At 32.0% G+C, this 17,988-nt stretch overlaps 3 protein-coding genes and 2 non-coding genes across 5 annotated transcripts; 3 read left to right on the top strand and 2 right to left on the bottom strand.

Annotated features, from left to right (window-relative positions):
• Window positions 1-2,985: 2,985 nt before the first annotated feature.
• Window positions 2,986-8,655, bottom strand: LOC100527490 (putative ribulose phosphate 3-epimerase). The gene is made up of 8 exons (NM_001249851.2): window positions 8,384-8,655; window positions 8,187-8,191; window positions 6,586-6,648; window positions 6,379-6,485; window positions 4,614-4,711; window positions 4,354-4,446; window positions 4,201-4,242; window positions 2,986-3,291 (listed from the first exon to the last, which is right to left on the bottom strand). The coding sequence occupies exons 1-8, from the start codon at window positions 8,498-8,500 to the stop codon at window positions 3,130-3,132; spliced, it is 687 nt and encodes a 228-aa protein (NP_001236780.1). The 5' UTR covers window positions 8,501-8,655; the 3' UTR covers window positions 2,986-3,129.
• Window positions 8,656-9,780: 1,125 nt separating this feature from the next.
• LOC121173775 (uncharacterized) lies at window positions 9,781-11,472 on the top strand. The gene is made up of 2 exons (XM_041010810.1): window positions 9,781-9,925; window positions 10,003-11,472. Exons 1-2 carry the CDS (start codon window positions 9,810-9,812, stop codon window positions 10,217-10,219), a joined length of 333 nt encoding a protein of 110 aa, XP_040866744.1. The 5' UTR covers window positions 9,781-9,809; the 3' UTR covers window positions 10,220-11,472.
• MIR5372 (microRNA MIR5372) lies at window positions 10,247-10,311 on the top strand. Its single transcript, NR_048844.1, has one exon. It is a non-coding gene; the product is annotated as a microRNA MIR5372 (primary transcript).
• On the top strand, window positions 10,380-10,440 carry MIR4409 (microRNA MIR4409). Its single transcript, NR_048748.1, has one exon. It is a non-coding gene; the product is annotated as a microRNA MIR4409 (primary transcript).
• Window positions 11,473-13,178: 1,706 nt separating the features above from the next.
• Window positions 13,179-17,763, bottom strand: LOC100781618 (anthranilate synthase beta subunit 2, chloroplastic). The gene is made up of 8 exons (XM_003547608.5): window positions 17,427-17,763; window positions 17,179-17,339; window positions 15,897-15,967; window positions 15,716-15,753; window positions 15,452-15,562; window positions 15,111-15,210; window positions 14,795-14,930; window positions 13,179-13,471 (listed from the first exon to the last, which is right to left on the bottom strand). The coding sequence occupies exons 1-8, from the start codon at window positions 17,542-17,544 to the stop codon at window positions 13,370-13,372; spliced, it is 837 nt and encodes a 278-aa protein (XP_003547656.1). The 5' UTR covers window positions 17,545-17,763; the 3' UTR covers window positions 13,179-13,369.
• Between the last annotated feature and the right edge of the window lie 225 nt (window positions 17,764-17,988).

Here is a 17,988-nt window from a genome sequence, read left to right as displayed (position 1 = left end):
GCAAAAGAGAGTGAAAAATGAGTGCAATTAACAATAAAATTTTGTGAAACTCACGCTTTTTACTTTTTATTTTGATTTAAAAGTTTCATCTCCTTTTTGTCCACTTTACCAAACATACAGTAAGTGTGTTTTTGAAAACACATTTTCCAATGCACAAACGAAGAAGGAACTCCAAGGATAGAGTTGAACTGAATTGGTTTCACACTAATATGACCGAAGCTACACCATTTAAGGACTAATCTCATTATTTACTTTTTATTCCTTTTGATACTTGGAATTGGCTTGAATGATTTAAAGCTATAATTTTAAAATTAACATGGTTGGTTCTCAAAAGTATGATTTATATACTCCTTGGTTGTGATTCTTGTCAAGTATGGAATCTTGGAAACTGGCAACGATACATATACAACATAAATACAGATACTATGATACAGTATTTGGTATGTTTTATTGTGATTTATATTGTCGTGCTGTGTTTGATTCAAGCATTTGATACATCTATCATATCTCTTCTTTTGAAATATCTCGTTACTTCTGGGAATCGGAGACAAAAAATAATGTAAATTTGTGTTGTTGAATAGGTTAAGGAGGTGATGAGGTTGGCATCTGGTCCAGAACCAATACATTTGAGGGCATTCTGAAACAGAAAACTCGATGTGATTGGTACTTTATCATAACGTAACGAAAATCTGATGAATGGCTTGGCTCAGATTCTCTGACCCATGCATTATTTTTGTACCAACTTTTAGCCTAACTTGGATTCAGTGAAGTCAAAAAGTAGTGGGGGTGTTCAAGATTAGAGAAACTAGGATTCTCGGGTATTCTTAAAATATTTTTCCTTGTATTCCCCCTACACACTTTTTCAAGAACTTATAGAATAACGGAAAGAAAAATTTGTGGCTTTTGATTATGCAGCTCAGGAACAAGCTTTTAAACATTTTTTGCCTAGTGGCTATCATCATATACATTTACCCTGGCCCCAAGACTTGACAACACAGCATAATTTTCATTGTGTTATTCACAGCATTAGTACCACCCTCGGTGTTCTCTCTCTCTCTCTCTCTAAATAAACCTTTTGCACAAGATGTTTTTTCATTATTACCTTGATGGTTAGTTAGTTTCAATTTTTTTTTAATCTTTCGATTTTTTAGGAAAAAAAAGAATTTAATTAATCTGAAATTCAATAAGAAGATAAATAAAATTTGATTAAGAATTATTTTTGTCAAAAATCAAATTTAAATAATACTCAAATAATTTAACCTTAACTTTAACCTATTAATCATTTCTGTTTAATCAATTGTTTGTTTGATAGTAGCATTTGAGTAAAGAAAAGGATTAGTTTTTTATTGTAATTTTTTATTCTAAAAAATAATGATTTTGTCCAGAAGTAAAATAGGCATTGTACAAAAAACAAATCATAAAAAAGTATCCATGAATATGGTGTGAGAAGGAAGAGAAAAACAAAACTCCCTTCGTGAACATCAGGTCCTGGAACAGAATTAGAAGCTAAAGATAACTGTTTTTTTTCTCAAAAGAACATTCAATTAAATTGGAAAGTTGAGATACATTTCAATTTGTTATCATTAAGACTATTTTCCCTATTTTGTTTTCAGTAAGGTTTTGGTTTTACATCCATACCAATTTGCTTGATGTTTGCCAAGGCTAAAAAGGCGAAGACAAAAAAAAGCCATGAAAATAGGTCACGCATACCAATATCTGTGGCATTACCCCCAAGATGAATATTACTTATTTTCCCCTCACGTGACGTAGAGAATGACTACAACAAACTTTTTAAAAGCATGTTTTTCCATATGATCAAAGTATGGGGTCTAAATTAATGGCATAATAAAGCGTGCACATGCACGTGAGAACACATGCTGCCCACTGTTCTTGGTAGACATAAATTTATGCTGATTTTGGGAGTAGGAGACAAATCCAATCCTAAAGACACTTCTAATTTGTTGTGTTGAGAATAAAGACAGTCACAAAAAAGGTACTAATAAAAATGGAGAACTTAAAATGTATGAATTCAGTTGACGAGAATGATTTAGCACAAATTGTGCCATAAGAGAAGTCAACAAATGTAGATTTAATTAAACTTCCATTTATCCAAGATTTCAAAGACATTGAAGGAGGGGAGATTGGGAACTGAAGATTGTGATCAACATCCATTTAATCAAGAAAAGCACTTATGCTACAGTGCATGTGTTGATAAAAACAAGTGTAATTGGTGCATCAATCCCAAACAAGAACAAGTACTTTCATGGAGAATTAGTTAATTACACTTGTATTAATGTATGTAGCCAAGGTAAGAGTGAACTTTAAACCCCCACACAATGAGTCCAATATATGAACTACAGTCAAGTGTCTATCAAGAAAATAGATTAGGTAATTATTGTTCTTAATGAATAGGAAACATTGAATTGTCACAAGTGTCTATCAAGAAAATAGATTAGGTAATTATTGTTCTGAATGAATAGGAAACATTGAATTGTCACAAGTGTATATCAAGATACTTATTATGAATTTAATTTTTATATTACTAATTTCACACTACCGTCTACCAGTAATTTGGGTTTGTCTGATAAACTTCTCCAGAAGACTTTTAAGAGAAAAAAATAAGAAGAAAAGATTAAATGAATTTCTCCATGAGCTAAAATTAACTTATACATAAATTAATTTGTAGAAACTTTCTCATAGTAGATTCTCTGAAAGATGGATTTTAACTTATACATAAACTAATTTTAGCTTGGGGAGAAGATTATTTAATTTTTTTTTCTTATTTTCTTCTCCTAGAAGTATTTCCAGAAAAGTTTATCCAAATAGACCCTTCAAGCTAGAGTAAGAGCTTAGTTACTACAACCATGCATGGCACTCTCTTTTCTACTCATAATGTAAAAAAAACTAAGTGGTTCAAAATTTGAAGTTAGACATGTTCTTGAGCAAACAGCAGCATCTGTCATCCCCTTTTTGTGCCTTTATATATTTACGAAATGCATACTTGATATCGAAATATTAAGAAACATTATCAAGTCACTTGATCTTTTATTCAACTTATGAAAATGTTAACATTAAGCATATTGTTTATGTAAAGTTGTGAAGTATACTGCAACTTAAAACGACATTGTTTTACTGTATCGAGGTTTGCTGGGCTTTCTCAACAGAACTCCTCAGTAAGGATATTACTTGAGCTGGCTCAGGTGCACCAAAAACAGAACTTCCAGCAACAATGCAATTTGCCCCTGCTGATGCGGCCACGTCTATGGTTGAAGGCCCTAAACCACCATCAACCTGCAATTGAAATTGAGCACGTTTCAATTGTTGCAAAAAAAATATTACTACTATTGTGCGTGAGGATGCTAACAGTTGCATTTAGGGCCAGTTTGGCTAAACAGTTTAATTAAGAACCTATTTGGATACACTTCTTGATAAGTACCTATAAAAGAAAAGAAAAATAAGAAAAAAAAATTCTGTCATGAGTTAAAATTATCTTATGTATAAGTTAATTTATAGAAACTCTCATTTAGTTTCTCCAAAACACTGATTTTAACTTGTATATAAGCTGATTTTAACTTATGGAAGAAGCATAATTCATATTATCTTTTTATTTTCTTCTCCTACAAGTGCTTATTGAGAAGTTTATCCAAACAAAACATAAGCACTTATGTACAAGTTATATTTATAATCAAAGAGGAAATGATGTTGAACTGTTTCTACATAAGCTATTAGTTGTTTTCATAAGCTATTTTGAAGTTATAGAAATAAGCTGAAAATAACTTATGAACATATCATAAGTTAATTTTATTAGCTTTCCCAAACACTTACATAAGTGTTTATGTGATAAGGTAAGTCCAAATAAACTATGAATAGGCTCTTCCAAATGAGACCTTAATGATCTCCAATCTCCATGAATACGATAATTTAGCACTTAGATATACTGTTGAATGGTAAGTTTTGGTGAGAAACCTATATATAAAGGAAGTTGAAAGTGCTAAGGCAACAGGAAATAAATAAAAGACCACTGTTCTTTGTCTTAAATAAGAGACGAGAACATAAAAGGGTAAAATTTGAAAGCTTTAACAAGTTCAGAATCAACCAAGGAAAAAAATCCCAATTATCTACTGTGTCTACAACCATGAAGAAAATGTGCATCTAACTTAGCAGGCAAGAAGTCACAGACAAATAAATAGGCTGAGATACCTCTATGTCAAGTGATGGATACTTCTTCCTAAGTATACGTACCTGGTTTGAAAATTCAAAATAAGAGGAAAAAAAATGAAAAAATATATACAACTTTCATAATTGATGAGTGTTGTCAACCATTAAGCATAACATAAGAAAGAGTGATGATACTTTATCCATCGTCTCTGCCATAAATTTTTGTCCTCCGAATCCAGGTTCTACAGTCATCACAAGAACCATTTCCACAGGATTTTCGGCTTCCACCTGTGAAAAGAAACACTCTCTCAAGACTAGGAGCCTCCAGTCAGAGATATTGTATCTATTCTCAAGTTTATGCACAATACTCACGGAAAATAAAGGATGATAAAATATCCATCCAGCTATACAGGTATATATGACCATATGAGAACCAGAGGGGGGAAAATACATACCAGAGGATAAACCTCTCCAACGGGGGTCCCAGGCTTTAATGCTACACCAGGAATCATGCCATGTGACTTGATTCTTTGGATAAGTTCTTTCCAGTTATCTATCCACAAGAGCCACTTTTAAGAAAGCATAAAACAAATATTATACTACCTATGGTCCTATATATAAGAAACATAGGACTAAATCATCAAGATCATGGAAAGTGGTTAAATTAGTTACTCCTTCTGTTTCTATTTATAAGATCTAAGTTTGAAATGGTGCATGTTCCTTTTTATAAGACCCAATTTATAATGTTCCTTGCATTAATTATTTTTTAGGCTTAATTGCAAATTTTGTCCCCTTATTTATCTCAGTTCATGAATTTGGTCCCCCTGGAATTTAATTCACCAATTGAGTCCCATTTTTTTGCAATCCCGTTATTTTAGTCTCCAACACCGAAATTGGATATTGACTGTTAATTATTTATGTTGACCACCACGTGTCGTGCTTTTATTGGATCTCAAAACCTTCTCCCTGTCATCACCCTAAATTGAAGAGAAGAGTGAAGATTGAGAGTTAGGATTTAAGCGAAATAAGATCAGAGAAGAAGGCATCATCACGTTTCCAGGAATGTTCATGCGCAAGCCAGACAAAGCTGCAGCACAGAAGCAGCTGAAATCTCACGCGGCCATGTTCGGGGCATGGGTTGTTGTTATTCGAGTCACCCCTTACGTTCTTCATTTTCTCAGCACCAAGAAAGAGGAACTTAAGCTCGATCTTTAGCTTCTCACTCTTCCTCGGCAGAGGTACCTTCCTCGTTTATTCTCAATTGTCTTATTTTGTAGTGAAAAAGTTATGGAAACATCTTTAACAGAGTAAAATTAAAATGTAAATGGGGGAATATTTACTCCCTTAAAATCTATTTCTTTTTCCCTTGATTTGGTAAAAAAAATCCTCCCATAAAAAAAACATTAAGAAGTGAAAATTGTACAGACAGGAGAGTAATATATGTCATGCTAAACCCAGGAATTTACGACCTTAGCTGCAGTAAATTGGATAATAAATAATGAAAAGAACAAATGACAACATTTTGTGGTATTTGCATCCTGAACATTGTGCTGTTTCTAGCAATTGTTGCAAACCATGATAGACATTGCATAGCTGAGATGATTTATACCCAGGAATTTACATCATCGTGCGTCGTCATTGCCATCCGAAGATAAAAGTTATTTGCTTTTACGGAAGAAGGTTTTAGGGTGATGACAGGGAGAAGGTTTTTAGATCCAATAAAAGCGCGACACGTGACAGTCAATGTAAGCAATTAACGGTCAATATCCAATTTCGGGATTGGGGACTAAAATAACAGGACTGCAAAAAAATGGAGGGCTCAATTGGTAAATTAAATTACAAGGGGACCAAATTCGTGAGCTAGGGAGACTAAATTTGCAATTAAACCTATTTTTTATATTAGAAATACTCCTCATTAAAAGAAGAAAGAGAATGTATTGACAAACCATTAGAAGAGAGAGAAGTATTAATGGCAATGATAGTTTTTCAGAAGGTTATAAATTTAAGACAAATTTATTGCTATCAACTAAATTAACCACTTTCTTTAATCTTGATGAATTAGAAAACTGGGTCTTATATATAGGAACGGAGGGAATATTTTTAATTAATACTAAGATTTGTTTCTTATATAAAGGAAAGGATCGGAGGTAGAATAAAGGTAGGCAGAAGAAAACGGCATATAAGGAAGACAAACCAAAAGAAGGAAGTATAAGGACCAACCTTTTGATGTCTCTACGTGAAATGTAAAACCAGAAGCACCAGCTTTTGCCAAGGGTTCAACATAATCAAGAGGATTTGTAACCATAAGGTGACAATCCAAATATGCCCTGCAAGGGTGAATGGTTGATGACTAAAAAGCACCATATATTATGCAAATAGGAAAAAAGAAATCTGCATAAAATCATCTAGATCAAGGAAGGTTGTTACTTTGTGTGCTTTCTCAAACTTTCAATAACTGGAGCGCCAATAGTTAAATTGGGGACAAAATGCCTGCACGAAATAGAGGGAAAGGGGAGAAAGGAAAGGAAACAGATCTAGTAATTTAATGGCCCAAAACACGCACTCAAAGATAGTAACATTCGATAATAAACAAAATTAAGCACGCATGAGGTGACTCAAAATCATCCATAGAAAGACCAAGTCAAGTTGACAAACAAAATACCCTACCAATTACTATGAAATCAATCATTAATGCTGTGGATAGAACGAGCACCTTTACAGTTCATATCCTTGCAAGCAGAAGCTTGAAAGATAAATATTGCCAAGCTCTGCCAGAGTTTGTCTCAATTTCCTTCAATTAGATGATCATCCCAGATCCAACTCAGTACGAGTATAGTTAAATGCTCAAACTGCAGTTCCATTCCGTGACACTTTTATAATGAAGGCATTCTGCCTAATGTCAATACAGTACAAGAGAGTTTACTTGTTTCAAAAACAAAGAACTGGAAACAGGTAGAAAATTATGATTCAATTCAGAAATCCGTTGCCAGAAAATAATCTTGAGATCTAAGAGTTTCAGCATCTGCTAAAGCCTACATGTTTATATGACTGATGGCCAAAAACAATTACTGGGTTACAATGCAACATAGGAATGTAGCATAGATTAAACTATTTATTTAGCTAAAGCATTAAAATACTATAAATAACAGGATAAGGTAGGAAAAATTCAGTCATGGTCTCAGTCATGCTAGTAATAGCAAAAAGTATAAGACTATACAGGTAGTTGATATTGGAGAAATTTATAACAGAGAATGCCGCACTGATTAGAAATGAATACCGTAGCAGAATCTACAATGAGAACATGAGGTTGCTTTGATCCTGTTATTGTTATTATTGAACATGACAGAAGATTGTGATTCTCTGTCTACTAATAGGTCAGTCTACTTGGATTAAAAAGTATTCAGTAATAATCATGAATAACTATAGCCCAACACATACAATGAGACCATTCACCATTGAATAACAATTCTTATCTCTAGTGCTATAATAAGACTATTAAGTTAGAGAAAACATTTTTCTTTCATTACCATGTTATAAGTGCAAAGTACCCACCAGTTTTGTCTTTGACTAATCTCTATTAGGGAGACCTTTAATGGGGTATTTCTTCCCAACCACAAGACATGAACTCAAGACCTTACTTAAGGAGTCTTATTTGAATAATATTTAGAGAATACTTATTTTGAATAAAGTAAAGAATATTCTAGTCAATGTTAACCCAAAGCTATAAACAAACAAACTAATTACAACTAACTCAAAATCATTGTTACAAATATAGAAGCAAATCGACAAAAGAATGTGCCGCAAATTGTTAACAGACCATTAAAATTCAAAACTTGAAATGTAATCAGCAAAAAGAACTAGAACCCATTATCCTTGCACACAGATAACATTAACTTGACAAAACAACAAAAAGGGAATGAACTGAAATGCAACTTAAAAACCCATTCAATTTGGAAGTAATGGCAATATGAGGAGTGAGGACAAAGCCAATAGCATAAGCAAAGCAAGAGAGTGAGTGACTTCCTTACCCATCCTGCAAATGAACCCAAAATGAAAAAATAAAAATATAAAAAAAAAAAATCAGTAGCCATGGTTGCTGAAAAATTAAAGTAAGCTCAATGAGAGAAATTAATTAATAGTAACAAACACATAGACAATCATTCAAACTTGGTTAACAAAGGAACAAAATTGTAAGCATGCAATAGAAGAAGAAGAGGAAGAAGACCATGATGTCCATGTGGAGCCAATCGGCGCCGAAGTGGAGCATGCGCTGAGCCTCGGAAGCCAAATTGGCGAAGTCGGAAGAGAGCATCGAAGGAGCTATTTTCGGTGTCATTCCCATCTTTTCTTTCTTTCTCAGAAATAAAGAAAAACAAAACAGAACGAGTTTGATTCTCTTAATATTCGCGATTGGAGGGTCGCTAAGTAGGAAGAAAAGAACTTAACAGTAACGCTACACTTTCACATTTTAGGTTGCAAATTTTTGACACCGCCCCCATTGGATTGGAGACACACCAACGTTAATTAAGAAAAAAAAGTTTTGAATAAACCCCCCATATTTGTTCCTCAAATTAAGGTTGTGTTTGTTCTGAGTGAGAAAATAATTTGTGAAGATGGAAATGACTGAAAGTTGTTTTTTACAAAAGATATAGGTGAGAAATAATTTTAAAATTCATAGGATTTACTTATATTATTTCTCAATTATTTTTAATTTTTGATGATGCGATAAATTAATAAAAATCTCTAAAGAATTAAAATAAAAAATTATATTTTATAAGGATGAAATTATAGGTTATTTAAGTCTTTTTTATTTAGACAACATAAATGTCTTATCACAGAAGTGTGTATTAGTTATTATATTCTCCTTTTATTTCTAATGATAAGGATTTTCAATTAATTCACGTGATTTAAGACCAATAGTCATGGTATTAAATTGATCAATTATTTGGAAAGAGAATAATTAAGAGTATATAGGTAAAAATAATAATATTTTGAGAGAGTGCCTATTTTTTTTACTAGTTTTTATTAAATTTTAAAAAAATATTGTCACATAATATTTATCTGTGTAAAATTTTATTGTATAATAATAAAATTAAATATTAATTATAAAATTAAAATTCATGACTTAGACAATGATAGTCACTATCTTTATTTTCTTAACATTTATAATATTTTTTATTATATCTTTTTTAGATATGCATTTAACACGCCTCACAACTACCTTTTTTTTATCTTTATTTTTATTTTTTATATTTAATTTTTTTAAGTATCTACCATCTCCAATATAATTTTTTATATTTATCTTTAAATTTCATTTCAATAATTTTTTAAAAAATTTATTAATAATTAAAATAACCTTATATGTTAATTTAAATTATTTATTATAATTATAATAATTAATCTATATACTAAAATTATTTATTTATTATAAATTAAAATTATATAAAAATATTTAGCCAATACAAAGTACAGAATAAAATCTTTCAATTTTATGCTCAAGATAGTTTCTAATTGTTTTTTAAGATAATTTTTAATTAGTTAAAAGTATAAAATTAATAATAATATTCATGAACTTGAAAAACAGAAAGATAAAAAATATTGAAATAAACAAAAATTCCCTACTTTGTGTCTGGGCCTATATATATGACCTGATGAGTGAATCATCCAGCAAACCAAAGTACCCTAAGGCGCCGCACAAACATATTCACAAGAAGATGAGGAAAACACTCTTCGTCGCACCAACGTCAGTGCTTGTGTCACGTTTAAGGTACCATGTTTCTGTCCAAACTTTTTTTCCCTTTTCTTGCTTCGTTTCTAATTCTCAATCTCCATTTTCATTCACAGTGTTTTCCATTTGCGTCCAGCCCCACCCATCTTCGAATTTAACACGATTTTTGGGTCCCGTGTGAAGATGAAGCGTGACCTTAATGCTATTACCCTTTTCAAGCACATGCATGTTAAGGGGATTGTTGGAATTGTTGAACCAGGTCTTGGTATTTTCAAGATCTTGGTCAGCTGTTCCTGCCACCTGGGTCATATGAAATTTGCCTTTTTTATGTGACAAAGGTCTCTGTCTTAATGGTGAAAATTGCATGGTTGTTCGATAAAACTGTTGTGATAATGTACAACACAATTATCGATAGCTTATGCAAAAATAATGTTTGTTTCTGAAATGGTTGGTAAGAAAATTTCTTTCCATATCATCACTTACAATTCCTTAATCCATTAGAATAACAAGTGGGTTTGTTGACTGAAATAGTTGAAAAACCTAATGTTATTACTTATCATTCTTAGATATTTTTTAATGGATGGGTATTGTTTAGTTATAATATCATAAGAATAATAAATAAGGTTATGAATCTCTTTAATAAGAGATATATGTTAAAAGTCACTCAATCAATATTCTTTATTAAATGTTTTGTGTAGAAATCTTATTTTGATTAAACAATTGCATTATTCAAAAGCAATTGCATTATTCAAGAAAATTAAAGATTATGCAAAGGTGGAAGACTTGAGAATGCACAAAAGATTTTTCAAGATCTTTTTCATGAAATGATAGCTTGGAAGAATGTTTGGAAGATTTAAATTAGGTGAGTTGCTCTCTTGTTGTACATTATTTTGAATTTTGATTAAGACTTGCCAATTTTTATTTACTTTTTATTCGTACACATAAGAAGATTGGCTATCCATTGGGCTCAGTATCACTCTATTTTTTATTAGAAGTTCATTTTGATGTTTTTATTTATTTATTATGACAACAAATAGCCATTTATTTTGAGTTTTGAAATGACTAATGTAGTGTCAATGTACTCCATTTATTAAGGATATTTTTGTCACTACAAATTGTTGTTTTTCTAGATGAGAGACCAAACTAAAATTGAGAGATTGATTGTCCTAAGGCACATAGGCTGTGACATTTTGGACTTGATAATATTAATAATCTTCATCCATTTATCATTTCATTTTTTTTTCTGGCAGATTTTACTATAATATCTCAATAAATTGGAATGATTCAGCGAAGTCTCCGATGATGACAGATATAATGGAGTCCAAATGAATTCTCTGATGATGGTAGATATAATGGAGTCCAAATGAATGAACTTTATCATATTTATAAATATGATGACTTAAGACAAATAAGTCCAAGTTTTTTGAAGTATTAGGATGTTTATAATTGTTGAGTGACATAATTGCTGAGAAAGATGAAAGAGAAATGATTAAGCTGAAATGTTCATTACAACACAATCATTGATAGCTTATGTAAAGATAAACTTGTAACTAAGACATGTTATTTATTTTTATTACTTTTCTGTAGAACTTCTCTTGATAGCGGTACTCTAATCTTTAGCTTAAGCATTGTGAATCACGTGAACGAAACAACATATTTTAAAAGCAAGAACCCCGATGTTTAAGCTAGCAATAAATTTGATGCACTATGCAAGAAAGGAAAGGTTAAAAAAAAATAACAATGCATTAATGTCGTTACTTTAATATTTTAGTGAATGAGCATTGCTTGGTTTTTGATGAACTGATGAAGGTAAGAGATGTATTCAACACAAGTTTGGCTTCTCTATTATTCATTGCCAAGTTATCCTTAACTCCCTGTACTGTCCCTTCGAATGATACCATTTCATGAGACACTTTAAAAAAAACAACAAAAAAGACAAATTCTTTCAACAACTTCTACAAATGGGTGACTCCTAATGTTGAGGGTCATGTCATCACTAAAAAGGCTATTGTTTATTTTGGAAGTAATTTGTAGACTGCAAGTGATCATGTAAATTTTTTCTTTCAAATAAACATGACACTGACAATTATTCCTGCAAACTGTCTCTCAACCTGCTTGTGTCGTGCACTGACTATCTCACTTTCACTTTTTCCATATGATTTCTCTTCCCAAGGGTAAAAATCAAAACAATGTATATAAAAGAACATGAGCCTCTAGTTTTTTTTAAGGCAAATAAGGTATAATTATACTCCCTCCTTCTATAATTATAATATTTTTTTAATTTTTAGATTTCTTAATTATTTTTTCTATATATTTTTAATTAATTATTTTTTTCTTCAATCATTAATGAAAAACAATTAAATTGATAAAGATAAGAAAAAAACAATTTTAGAATAATAATCAATTAGGATGTACAGTGAGGTACTGTACATGCTATATCCTATCTCGTATACCCCTTTAATAACCCCCAAAAGCCTAAAAAACACCTTCCAAAAGTATAGATTCCAAGAATGCAAAAGCTGAAAAAAAAAAAAAAAAACCATCAGACATCCCAAGGATTGGTCTAATTTTTTGTCTGTGCATTGGTATTTCAAAATTTGTTAACTGTAAAAGAAACATTTTTAATAAATGATTAAAATTTTACTTTTGAGCAAAATTTTAAACGATTAGAATTTTCTTCCATTCTTCATGTCATAATGCTGCATTTCACGATGAAATAAAATTTGCATTCACCGAAGTATTTAAACAAAATTGCATAAAACTAATTCACTAGATCACTAGGTCATCCTACTAGAAAAGGGTTTCAGTTGTTTATATGAAAACCTAGATGTAAGTCTCATTTTTGTATAAATTTGAATCGTAGGAATAGCTGAGTATATTTGTTTTATTCTGCTTCCATTAGGCCCAGTGTTTTTACTAAAAAAGACAGCCTTTATGGGCTATGACTAGGAGATACTATTATAGTCTTTTTTTGCTTTCTGCACTCTGTCTATTTTTTGTATTTTTTTTTATAAAAATATCCTTTTACGTAAACTAATTTCTGTAATGAAATTATGTTCTAATACATTATGAAAACTATTTTTTGTAACGTATAAATTAATATAACAGGAATTATTTTCTGTATTATATTTTTCATATATTACAAAACTAGTTTCTCTAATATATTTTTTTATATTAGGGAAACCAATTTTTGCAGTGTATTAAAAAAATTACATTACAAAAATTCTGTAAACTACTAGAAGTACTTGAATATTTCCCACACAAGAGAAGCTAGACACAGGGAATCCAAGGAGAAACTAAAACCAAACTTTTATATATCTTAGGGAAATCAAATAATAGATCTATCAGGCTAAAGGTTCTTCCCTACCAAGATTTTCTATGATATTCTAAATTGTGGCTGACAAAGGTGCTATTATACCTTTTCTTTATTTTCTAGTATGCTGCGTCAATCCACAATTTTAACTATACACATCAAACATTGTTTCAAGAGCCACCAGCCTCCCTTTTCTCGATAAGCTTGACAAAATTACGGACAATTGTCTTGCCTTCTGGGGTTATGATGCTCTCTGGATGAAACTGAACACCCTATAGTGAAAAAAATAAATAAATTTCTATATGGGAAGAGAGGGAGACAAAGTACAAATTCAAAGATGATGATAATAATAATAAGAAGAATCTATTATTATTTTATCTCTATAATTACCTTCACAAACCAGCCACTAACTTTTATTATCTTGCTTTTTATTTTAAAAAAATATGGAAAAGCGGTTAGGCACCAAGTGCCTTTTCCCCTAATAATAATAATAATAATAATAAAGGCATGAACTTCAAATCAACAGAATCCTTCCCTGCAAATAGGAATATATGGGGTAAAAGGTTTAAATTTGATTGTAAACCACCCTCACAAGTAGCTAAGTTTCCTACTTTTTAAACACAGTATAAAATATTAAGATTTTTCCCTATAAAACTATAAATACTAAAAAGGATAGGAGACAACTGAAAGATATAAGGGTTGCATCAATCCAGGAAAAAAAAATCACTAACGGTAAAATAAAGTACATTTACTGTGTCATGCTATTTGACAAAACAGGAAATTAAGGCCATGTTTGTTTTGGCTTTAAATGTTGGGGAACAATCGAATTTTTAAGCTCTCTCGTGAGGCTGGTTCGAAAGTGATTATTTTCCATAATAAGCTGAATCAAACACTTTCTACAATGGCCAATAGAGAATTTATGTTGATGATTTTACTTGTCAGAGAGGAGTAAATGTTGTATGCAACATGTTCTAGTCCTGAAAATTTAAGGACTTGAAACAGAAGTTATACTGGGAAGGAATTAAGTGATTTGAGGCTAGCTGACAGAAATACTGCAAGTTTTGGCATGAGAGAGTGCATCAATTCATGGCTTATGCAGTCACCTTTCTAAATTTTCTGTATTTGCAAGAGAAAACTGACATTTCTTGAACATGGAAAAAGTAATTAAGTATATGCCAAACATAAGGAATACTAAGGTACCCCTGTGGACGATGTTAACTAAACTCCATATCAAGATTCAAGAGTAAAACCTGATTCCACTAGTTTCTTTATTTCTGGAAAGATTATAGATTCCTCTCCAGATTGAATTAGAAAAATACTAAGTTGTGGATCTATCTTCTCCTAAATGAAGACCAGGAATTAACAGTTACACTTATACCAATTAAGATACAATATGAACACTTCAGTCCCATAAATTAATCATCAAGTTCAATAATCCCAATTTATTTATTCTTCATAACAGGATATCCCTTTTATGAATTATTAGAACACTCAATCATTTTTTACATTGATACAAACAGTGGAAAATAATCATGATAGAATATTGATTTCAATGCTGAATAAGAAAATCTTCTGAAGGAAGATTAAGATGTTACCTGTAGATGCTTATATTTCTTATGACGAGCAGCCATTATAAGACCATCTTCTGTCCATGCTGTTGCCTCAAGTTCATCATGAGGAAAGCTCTCTTTTTCAATTACAAGGCTGTGATATCTACCAGCCAAGAAAGGACTGAAAATGATATGAATTAAATGGAGAAATGCTATGTCAGAGCTCAGAAAAAGTTGGAACTTGAAAGCAACGAGACTGCTGCTGTTGATAACCAATAGTAAAACTGTAGACAGCGGATTAAAAATAATTGGAAGCAGAGAATAAAGCCCCAGATTTCATATAAAAGTAACAAAACCCTACTTTGATAGTCCAGCAAGTAATCCATCTTCTCCTTTCTCATCATAGTAAACCATAGAGCTTTTTCCATGCATAACACCATGAGGAGAACGAACAATCTTCCCTGCACAGGATAACATTAGAAAGTTTTGATCTTATTGTAGTGTTCCAGCCAAAAGGAAGAAATGAAAGTTGAGAGGGAGACTAAATGGTGAAGATCAGAATGCAGGGGATGATTGCCATTTAAATTAAAAGCCAAGTTAATGATGAACAACATACAAATATATCAAGAAATTTTCATACTCATTTCTACGCAGCTAATAGATTTGTGGCTAAGGGGATTACAAGGCACCTAATAGACTCACCTCCAAAAGCCTCTCCAATGCATTGCAAACCCATGCACACACCAAACAATGGCACAGTTGGTCCAAGTTCCAAAACCGTTTGCAAAGATATGCCTGAATCTTGAGGTTCTCCTGTAAGGATGAAAAAAATGTAAATCAGTATTCTTGTGTTTATTCTATTGTTTCTTTTTCTTTATCTATTATCTAAACAGTGATCAAGTATTAGGTTTTTATTAATTCAAAAATTATATAAAAAATGAAAATTCTAAAGAAGCCAAGCCTTACCTGGCCCAGGTGATATCAGCACTCCTCTGGGATTTTTCCTATGCAAAATAGACAAAATAAATAATTATAGTTAGCCCTGCACATCAGGAAACTTCAAAGAACATGCATTATCCCACAAACTGCTTCATCAGCAAGAACCTGTTATACAATATACATACATAACCAGCAAAAACAATTTTACCTTCTTAACTCCTCCACTGTCAACTCATCATTGCGGTAGACCTCAAAGTGAAACCCTAACTCCCCCATATACTTCAAATGTAAATGATACAATGTTAGAATAACACTTTTGTAAAACAAACAGACGTACATGTACAACAGCAGGTTCTATACAAAGATCTCATATCTCATTTGAAAAAAGTTCAGTTAAATTGAAGAAAAGGGGGGAGAGGGAGAGGGGAATTTAAGACTCTTTTGCAAATAAGTTTAGGAAATGCTATTGTTATTAACACTCTATTCATTTTCCAGATTTCCATATCTCCTGAAATAAGCAAACTTGGTATGGAAATCCCTCTACAATATTTCTTTTGACATATTAAATTCAGTGTTAAATTTGCCATTAGCCTCTTCCCCTTCACTGCAAAAGGTTCAAAACTCAAGCAAAAAATCATCTCATCTAAACCTTATCGCATACCAGCCAGCCAATAAATTTGGTTCCTTTAAAGTGTGACACTTTCAGATGGAAAACACAAGTGCCTGAAATTAGCATAAACTCCACTTGCTGCATATTTCCAAATCATGTCAAGAATTTGAATCACTGCCTCAATCTCAACAAGCTTAGCTAATTTGAATCATTTTACAATGACACCCAAGACTTTTACCAAATGGATTTAGGTTTTCTACTATTCTTCAAAATCATCAACTCCCACGATTTTCAGCACAGAAATGAACACACACACACACATACACAACCAAGAATCTTGATAACAAACCAACATTGAGAAGAAATCACACAAATGATAAATAATGGATTTAGATCTTCTACAATTCCTCAAACTCCTTAACTCCCTGGATTTTCAGCACACAAACTAGACACACACACAAAAAAAAGTAGCAGTAAAATACAATAAAAACCCTAAATTTCCTCACACTAAAACAGTGAGTAAAGCACATGACACAATCATCAAGTATTAAAATAATAAAACAGAAACAATCTTCAGAACAAACCAACATCAAGAATGAATCACACAAATGATGAGGAATGAATTTAGGATCCTCAAATCCTTTTAAATCCAGGATTTTCAGCACGCACAAACACACATACACGGATTAAGGCCTTCTGCAATTCCCCAAATCCCTTGACTCTCCTTTCAGCACACAAATAATCACACACACTCAGATCATCAAACCACACACATAAGCGACAAAGAAAAAAGAACCTTGCATAGGTTACAGACAACAAAACCATCACAATCAACATCAAGATGGAATCACAGACAATTATTACATGTGAAAGAACCAACCTGGCAAAGATTATAGGTGAAACTGTCATAGTTGTCAATAACAACAATGGGGTTGTTGTTGGACTTCTTAGCCGAAATGGGGAAACCCGAATTGGCCTCCAAGGCATTCAAATTGGCCTTTGGCACCACTCCACTTACCCTTTTGGCCACAGATACCACACCTGTCATCAAAATCCAAAATTTTGCATCAAAAACTAAACTTTTGAACAAAAAGAGAATAATAACGAAGAAGCAGAAGTACTAGTTACCGAGGGAGGGTTTGACACGGTTGGTGAGAGAATGAGGGAAGCGAGAGGGTGTGTGAGAGAGAGAAGGGTTGTTGTTGGATTGAAGAAGCGACAAGTGAGAGAAGAATGTGGCAGCCATGTTCAAATGTTTCTCTTCGCTCAAACAAGCACAAAGTAAGAACTTGCTTCTGCAGAGTCTTATTTATAACACATAAAGCAACACGTTTTTTACACCGTTTTGGTGCGGTCACAGAAAGAAGAGAACTTGCATCTCAACCATTCATTTTGTTTTGTGATCTTCTCAAAAAAGTTTTCAGTTGTTTGATCGAGACTGCAGAGTTAAAATGTGTGAAACCTAACTGCAGGGCAATTTTTTCTTTGAAGTTTGGTTATGTATGCCACTTTCTTTATGACATATCCGTTTTTTTGTTATAAATGCATTGTTGATCGAAATCTAAAATTTATGCAGCATCTAATAAGTCTATACCAACATATAAAGGCGATAATTGTAACCGTTCTTGGTCTTTATTTTTATTTATTCATTTTACATTCAAATATCTTTCCATGTTAAGATAAAAATAAC

Source organism: Glycine max, chromosome 16 (genome assembly GCF_000004515.6).
Source record: "Glycine max cultivar Williams 82 chromosome 16, Glycine_max_v4.0, whole genome shotgun sequence".
Taxonomy (NCBI): Eukaryota; Viridiplantae; Streptophyta; class Magnoliopsida; order Fabales; family Fabaceae; genus Glycine; species Glycine max.
This window is presented reverse-complemented; position numbering and strand designations above follow the sequence as displayed.